The sequence below is a fragment of the Papaver somniferum genome, chromosome 1 (genome assembly GCF_003573695.1).
Source record: "Papaver somniferum cultivar HN1 chromosome 1, ASM357369v1, whole genome shotgun sequence".
In the NCBI taxonomy this organism is placed as follows: Eukaryota; Viridiplantae; Streptophyta; class Magnoliopsida; order Ranunculales; family Papaveraceae; genus Papaver; species Papaver somniferum.
Window position 1 is genome coordinate 101,777,462 of NC_039358.1, and position 8,535 is coordinate 101,785,996.

General features: G+C 36.5%; 1 protein-coding gene and 1 long non-coding RNA gene across 4 annotated transcripts; both read right to left on the bottom strand.

Moving 5' to 3' along the window:
- Nucleotides 1-2,454: 2,454 nt before the first annotated feature.
- Nucleotides 2,455-5,142, bottom strand: LOC113295374. Of its 3 annotated transcripts, none has more exons than XR_003332825.1 (4): nt 4,897-5,142; nt 4,496-4,554; nt 3,365-3,699; nt 2,455-3,184 (listed from the first exon to the last, which is right to left on the bottom strand). It is a non-coding gene; the product is annotated as an uncharacterized LOC113295374 (long non-coding RNA). The 3 variants fall into 3 exon arrangements; XR_003332822.1 differs by having other exon boundaries at nt 2,455-2,894; nt 3,089-3,184; nt 4,496-5,141; XR_003332821.1 differs by having other exon boundaries at nt 4,496-5,141.
- Nucleotides 5,143-6,223: 1,081 nt separating this feature from the next.
- On the bottom strand, nt 6,224-7,267 carry LOC113348219. The gene has a single exon (XM_026591928.1). It carries the CDS (start codon nt 7,265-7,267, stop codon nt 6,224-6,226), a length of 1,044 nt encoding a protein of 347 aa, XP_026447713.1.
- Nucleotides 7,268-8,535: the final 1,268 nt, after the last annotated feature.

An 8,535-nucleotide genomic window follows, 5' to 3' on the forward strand; every position in this document is an offset into this window, starting at 1 on the left:
TTGACCCGGTTGCACTGCCACAGGATGAAATCTCTTGTAGACATAAAAAATTGGTCTGAAATTTGCTTCTTAACTGCATCAAAATGAGTGACTGCCAGGGAGTGCATGGAGAAAGGGGCAGTATCATCGACACAGTATGTAGAAGGCAAGACACATACCTGAATAAAATTCTGGAGTGCAAACTGATAAGTGATAAGCATGTAAATGCTACATTTTATACCCATATTTATATTAGTTAGGATAAAATATTTTAGTTACTAATACTATTTTAGTGCTTTTATAGAAAGTACAAGTGAATTCGATCATCCAGCGAATAAACAGCAAAATGTGATACTTAATGGTGTTTGCGACGAAAATGGCAAAATGTGGTTGGCCTGGTACTTCCATATATCAGCAACCACAATGATGAAATATGCTGGCCTGGTATTTCTATATATCAGCAGCACTTATTATGCTGGTCTGGTATTTCCATGTATCAGCAGCTTATTATGCTGGCCTGGTATTTCTATATATCAGCAGCATTTACTATGTTGGCCTGGTATTTCTGTATCAGCAACACTTATTATGCTGGCCTGGTATCTCCATATATCAGCAATACTTATTATGCTGGCCTGGTATTTCTATATATCAGCAGCACTTATTATGCTGGCCTGGTATTTTCATGTATCAGCAGCCGGGTTGGCCTGATATTTCCATATATCAGCAACCACAATGACAAAAAATGACAAAATGTAGCTGGCCTGGTATCTCGATATATATCAGCAGCATAGAATTGTTTCAGAGGCGAGGCAAAAACGCAGCAAAGGAATTGAAATCAAAGTGGGGTTGGCACATGGAAACTGAAAATGAGAACTATTTTATCTTTCTTACTTTATTACAAATATATTCCACCGAGAAAGATAATTTATTTGTCATGTGAAGAATTAATTGAGGAATATTTACACGTGATTATTTTGGAAATAAAATAACTCTTTCTTCATTTGGGAGATTTTGGAAATAAGGGGAGTTTATTATTTCATTGGAAGAACGAGGTGGCAATACTATTTGGGGAAAGATACTGATGACGACATCAACTTGCATGCAAGATATTTCATAGAATAATTTATTTTGATACTTTGATTAATGAAATAAAAGAAAAGGAAGGTGTATAAGAAGGGGGTGACTATTTGAGAAACGAGGAGGCGCGGCTACGGTCGTTTATAGAGAAGAGGGTTTTGCTGTTTTGATTTCCTTTTCTCCATGATTTGCTAGATTGTTTGTTAGGGTTTAGGTAGAAACCAATTAATTGTGAAAACTCTAAATTGATATATGCTTAATAATGATTTGATTGATTAATAGTTTTTTCTTCACAAAGCTTGGTGTTTAATCGTTTATGTGATTTTCTTGATTATTTATGCTTTTGAATTGATATTTCGTGCTTCGGTTAAATCCCTAGACGTGGTATGCAAGGATTGATAGGTAATGCTTTAGAATCACTACCCATGAAGCGAAGGAAACTATAGCGGAGAAACAGTATTTGAAAATGCATGGAATATATTCTTAAAGATTAGTAGAGTTTGGTAATTAATTTGTGGAAACCGAAAATCCTAATAACCCATTTCCATTTTTTTTATTGTTAGAATTGTTATTATTCGATTTTGTTTCGAGTTTCTGAAAATTATTAAAACATTATTAATTCGATTATTCAATTCTTGGTATTAGTTAGTAGAAGTATTTTCACACTCCTCGTGGGAACGACCTGTACTTGCCATTGTCTACGAGTTAGACGTTGTGCACTTGTAGTATTTTATTGTAGGTTTCTGAGCCTATCAAGTTTTTGGCGCCGCTGCCGGGGAGTGGTTGCAAAATACTCTCTGACTGATTTCTTTTTGTACATAATTTTATTTTGTTTTTCTTTTAGATTTTTTTTTGGTTCTTTTCACGCATTTTATTTGATTTTTTTAGGTACCTTAGCCTTAAGTGTTGTGGGCGAAAAGAAAGTATGCACTCGCAAGCCTTTTGCAAGACACTAGTCCAAAAGGGGCTTTAAATGACAGTTGAAGTCTGTTATAAAACATGATTTATCACGGTTTTCATATGTTATTCGAACCGTTATTTATTTGGTGTGACTTTTTATAAATGACAAACAACGAACGTTATTAAGTATGACAAATAAAATTTGTGATTAAATGTCACGTACAAAATCTGTTATTAAGTATCATGGTTATTGTGTGTAAAATACAATAACATTTTATGTTTGTCATAAACAATAATATTTTCATTTAAATAATTTTAATTACAAATAAAATCATTAAAATTATTATTATTATTATAAATAAATATTTACGTCATTTTTTAGATTTCTTTTCCCGCTAGACTCATGTTTAGTTAAATTTGAATTTTGATTTTGATTTTCATCCAGCTGAATCGGGATCTGACACTAGTCCAATTAATCATCTAAATCTGAAAATTAAGAAAAAAAAAGGCGGATTCATTTAAAAGTAAGTATACTTGACTTTATCTGAAATATGAATTCAAGTTTACATTAAGAGCCCAAACTCAAATATACAAAAACAGATAAATTCATCCTACATTAACAACCCGAAATTTCATCTAAAACAACATTAATACTGAATTCACTTTATCTAAGTTTTTGGCCACCTACTGAAACACGTCCAAGTACTCCATCTCTATCGCATTTGCCATAGTTCCATCATTCAACTCGTCATAATCATCATTGCTTTGTGGATCTCCCTTTCTAAAATCAACAAAAACACTTGCAGCTGCTCTTTTCCTAACGATCTTCAAAAAACAATAGATATACGAAGGTATGGGGATCCTAATATATATATAACAAGATTCCAAGTCACATTTAAATACTTCTTGATGTGAATCAGTTACACAGAAACCAATACCTGACACATTCGCATATGTGGCATATATTAAAATCATAATATCTACAGATCAAATACAAATTAAATTGTATGTAAACTACTTAATGAGTTATGCAAGAAGATTGGGGTGGAGTGAATTTAATCCTAGAAAAACCTCAGAATGGCTCTACTTACTTATCAGAAACAATGTGCATTTTTTCAAGATGCATATATACCTGGGAGTCACGCATCTTCAGTTTAAGTTGTTGAAATCTTGATTCGTCTTTGCTTTCTGCTGGATGCATTTGAATTGCAGCTATCTTTAGAGAAGACTGCAGAGTAAAAGTAAATCATCATTTTTTCTATTAAAGAAATAGTAGCTATAAAAGCATACACTGAACCAGGGGATCAAATGTACACGCATACAGATAATTATACAACTTTACATGCTTTAAAATTGAAGAAAAAAAGGAAACAAATGAAGTTTGAACTACAAAATTAACATTACAAACCTTATGTAGTTGAGGATGAACAAACTTCTTCTCAAGCATTAATAAATATACTGCCTAAGGCACAAACCCTGTCCAACAAGGAGGATTCAGTGATGGTGGGACACCAGCATGTTATACTTGTCTCAGCAGCTACCTGAAGCCATTGACCTCCCAGGAAACAACAATATATTGGTTTCCAACCATTATTCCACTTAGTACAGCAGCGTGCAATCCCTTACTTGTTGTAAACCACTTTGATGTTGCACTATTTTGAGGAAGGGGCCACCAAGACCAGTGAAGTTGAACCGAGCCCGAGGAGAAGACAGAACAAGCATAGAGGAAGTTCGGCCACCGAGCTGAAAATGTTGGAACCAAAAAAGGTTTAATCAGTAAGGATCCTTTAGTTGTAATTCAGCTCTGGACTAAAACTTCAACCATAAATATAAAGGAAGACCAGCTCAATGAACCTATGAATAACATGGAAATGAGCATGTATTAAACGATAAACAACAACGTTTATGCGTTAGTGGTGGATTATAAAGAACTGTGATATTGGAATCAATAAGGAGTAACATTCTATAAACTATATTCCTATTTCCTTGGTTTCTATTCTTCTAAATTAGTGGGAAAGACCAGAAATAGAAAATAAAAAACAAACAAAAGCTTATAAATTTTTCTGATAAGGAGTAACCTCTTACTTTTCATATATTTCCCCTGTTTCACTCTAAAACCTATGCACACAACTAGCAGCAAGAAAACATGCAATGTCTACCTCAACTATGACAAAAGGAGATGAAGCTGCAGGACCAAAACTCGAAGGAGATAAAGCTGCAGGACCAAAACTCAGAGATGTTGAAGCTAGAATTCAAAATCAACTGATCATTATCACCATGAAAGCAATGATGTTTATAACTATCATGGGCATCATAAAACCCGCAGCAACAAACATATAAGTCAACATGACCGTACCTCTACCAACTTCAACTTTCATAAGGAGAAATAATCTTACAAACCCATATCCGAACTACAATTTTCAACATCACTACAATCTCAACTCAAACTCTAACACAACTGTGTACAATCACCATCATCAAAGTTTCTTTTGAAAGCAGTATAAACTCCGTGCAGACCATGATCAAGTAAAGCACATACCTCAGTAATCACCCAACTAATAACCGACGAACTACCTAGCACATGCGTTCGAATCGAGCCTGCAAACAAAAACATTAAACCTTCCCAATTTCCGGAAACTGACTGATACCCAATTTGAAGAATTGAAGTACATACCCTAACAACTAAAATTGAGACGGATGTTGTCACTAAAAAATAAAAATTGAAGAATCGGAGTAGAAACCCTAAAAATCCAAATTGAAATGAACCTTGTGACCGGAATCTGAAGAATCGAAGTAAAAACCCTAACAATTTTTGAAAACTGACCAACAATCTAATCAGTAGCAGCTAGGGTTCTTAACATGTAAAATTATCCGAAGTCTTCATCTTCTTAGTGCTAATGTAATACATAACAAAACCATAAAAAGAGAATAGAACATTACAGAAACGAGATCGACATTGTGAGTGAAACAAGCTGTATGCAAGAGAAGGAGAATAAAAGAATCTCGATCGTTTAATATGCTACAGATCGAAGAAAATGGATACAGATTGAATAGAATGATTCAAAGCTTGAGATGATATCATGGTTGCTGGAAGGATTTTTTTTTGAGAGAAACGGCTAGGGTTCTCAATGTTTTTGATAAAATAAAAATGAAGGCCAAAGGAAAGAGATTATCCGGGGTGATAAGGACAAGGATACATCTCCAGTCTATAGCTAAAACTAAACAGAGATGGGCTTGAAGAAGTAAACTCGGAAACCACTTGTTCTTCTTTTTTGGCAAGTTAGCCGCTGGCTAACCATTTTCATACTTATAGAAACACGGTGGTATACGTGGCTAATCACTTCTGGGCGCATAATAAAACTATTGGTGAGTGTATAATAATCTAAAATATTTGTCAGACTTATTCCGTGATTTAATGGTTGATCACTAAATCACACATCTTATAAATTATTACGATTCAAAATGACGGTTTATTTTCGTTAGATAGTGGGCCCAATTATTTTCATGTTATATGACAGTATTTATATGTGAAATCTTATTTACGTGAGAGCTACTCGGAAGATCCATTAGAAGTTTGCTTAGCTCATTTTGGGTATGGTTTTGATGATGATAGTGTTATTTGTGAAGTCAATGCTTTGTTAGATTCCACACCGCTGCTAGACACTAATAAATGGAAGCCCAAGCTACAACCTTTAATTCTTCCCGAGTTTCGACTAGTTCCATTAATTGAGAAAGCTCTGACCTTGACCCTTAATAATGAAACTGTTGTAGATGATAATGGGCCAATTAGTCACGATATCATTGTTCCGTTGAGCACTTGTTTCTCAGATCGTGATTTTCTAAAAGCTTATGTGAATGTTCCGTATAAGACTGAGTTCAGTTTTTTCTCTCTGGGTACTAATCATCATTGTTGCAGGATCATCTTTTCATCAAAACTAATTAGTTGGGTTGATCCCCAACTTTTCAGACTGTATATATATGATTTGCACCGTACTTTTGAGTACCAACCTCATCTTGTTTGAGAACGTGCTACTGAAAGCAGGGAAACAAATACATTTCGCTTCATGGGAGTCAACCCATCATATTTGTTCCCTCTACCCTATCTTTTTCTTTTTTTTTTATTGTTTCATTTCTCATCCTAATTTTTACGTTGGATGACTCAGTTACATTGAGGACAATGTAATGTTTAAGTGTGGGGGTGTGGGTTATTATCCATATTTTTGCAAAAAAAAAATCAATTGCATAATATCTCTGTTTTGCTCGAGGACTAGCAAAATATAAGTGTGGGGGTGTAAGCAGAGCCCTTGTCAGTTGATAATAAATTACCAAGAATCACCTTTTGCACTAAAATAGTCTGACTCTGAGAGGCAAGGTAACAATAGGCGCTAGTGTCAGCCATGGTGTAAATGCCAAGTCCACCATCTTTGATAGGTAAGGTAGCTAATCGCTGTTGTAGAGGACCAAACCCTGCGCCATCACTAGTGATAAGAAGTCTTAAATACTTAAGTAAGTGATCACCGAAAGAAGCTGTGGCTGATTGCAGGGCTGCAAGATTGGTAGTACGCATTGCGAAATATAATCTAGAAACTCCAGTGCAATTGTGAAGCAATAGCATCTCACTTTGAGGGTCTTTGAGTTTCTTGATTGCAGACATCAATTGAACAGTCTTATTCACCCTGTTCAACATCATATCGCTGATAAAGTTCAAATCTAAACTCACCGGTCCACCCAACAGTTTAACACCATTAGAAGGTCTACCAATATCCGCAGGGAAAACACCATCATATGTGCGTCTGGGATCAGGAGAAGGCCAAAAGACTTCAGTTTTTTTAACATTAAGATGTAAACCCCTGCCTGGTCCTTCAGTTTCTATTATGCTCAGAGCCTTAGCTACCTCTAACGTGTCACCAATAATCGTACCATCATCAAGGTACCAAGCATGCAAGTCCAGTTTGCACCGAGAAGCAATAGTCTTCACCAGTAGGTGAAGTGTCAAAGCAAAAAGCAAGGGACCGAGAGGGTCACCTTGCTGAACACCAAGTGCAAAGGACAAAATATAATGGTCATAATAGAGTTTGGTAGGCCTCAAGTATTCCACCCAGCAAGAAATACCTGTACAATGAAGGCGGGCCTCCTTGATGAGTTGCGATCTACTCACCATGTTAAAAGCATTGGAAAAGTCAATGAGCAACATTGACATTTTATCTGAGTGACCATTCAACTCCAGTAAGCGATTTACAGCGTGTAAAATGCTTTCCCCTCCTGCAGGAATACCAACCCCGAATTGGTAACCATCCAAATAAGTAGACATGTCCTTCCCAACCGAGATAGCAGCCACCTTCGAGACCAATCGACGCCACACTGTACCAACTGCAATGGGCCTAATGCCACCTCCAAGTTTAAGTAACGGAGTTAAAGGTGCACTGGCGATAAACTCTCCCAAAACCGAAGGACATCTCCCAGCCAATGATGAGTGCTAAAAAGTGCATATTTCTATATATTTTTCTTGACATTTAACTCATCTTTTGTGCATTAATTCTACATTTTATCCCATATTCTGTATTTTCATTGTTTTCAAGAATAAATATTTTTCTTACTTAATTTTGCATTTTTAGGTAATAAATAAAGTTTGGATGAATAGCAGAGCAGAAAAGAGCAGAAAAGTGGTGGAAGCCGATAGGAATCACGCAAGGAAGCCGCGAAGAATGTTGTGCACAAGACCAAAAGGCTAGAAGTGGGCTTGAAGAGGAAGAATTGTTCTTAAAGAAGATATGGGCTTGGCATACCCAAGGCCCAAAACCCTCACCCAAACCCATTTTCTATAACCAAAACCGCCTCCATTCTCAGCCGTCAGATTGGATCCAACTCATCATCCTACGGTCGCTCATTCATAGAGCATGAAAATCTGAAGTCTCTGCCAAACACCACAGCGCTTAAATTCCAAGCCTTCAGATTAGATTGTATTTGAATCCAACGGTCGCTCCTATGCCTGTGCATCAAAATTAGATACTCCCGCTTTACACTACAGTACCTAACATCATCTAGCACCGTTGACTTTGTTGTATTTTACAATCCAACGGTCGAAGTGATTCATCTCTCATACCACCGTTAGATCTACCAACCATCTTCGTATCCAACGTCTTTCACACGCTGATCATCAGATTCTTCTGTTCCGCCTCACACCGAAAAGACCTAACCCTATACCCTAAAATCTATCGACTTCTCTTTCATTTCCTTCTTCTTCTTCTCTTTCTCTCCACCTCCTCTCTGCAACACCCATTCCACCACCATACCTCTGCCACAACCACCAAAATCCATCATGGCTCTCACCAATCGAAACCCATCATTATCCTACCCTTCTACCTACCTATTTCACCATTCTCTCTTCCTTTTCAGAAACCCTAGAGGAGAGATTAGTGAAATATGTCGAGCTAGAAAGAGAAATTGAAGGCATGGGAAGGAGCAGAGAAGGGAGAAGAAGCATGGGTTGAAGACGGACTCGTCTTATCACGTTTGGTAAGTTCGAAAATCAAAACCCTAGTCTACTGTCAATTTGGGGGTTTTTTGTATATGAACCCT

Bases quoted from the DNA above. Each gene is read 5' to 3' on its own strand.
- LOC113348219 (XM_026591928.1), bottom strand. From the start codon at position 7,267: ATGTCTACTTATTTGGATGGTTACCAATTCGGGGTTGGTATTCCTGCA.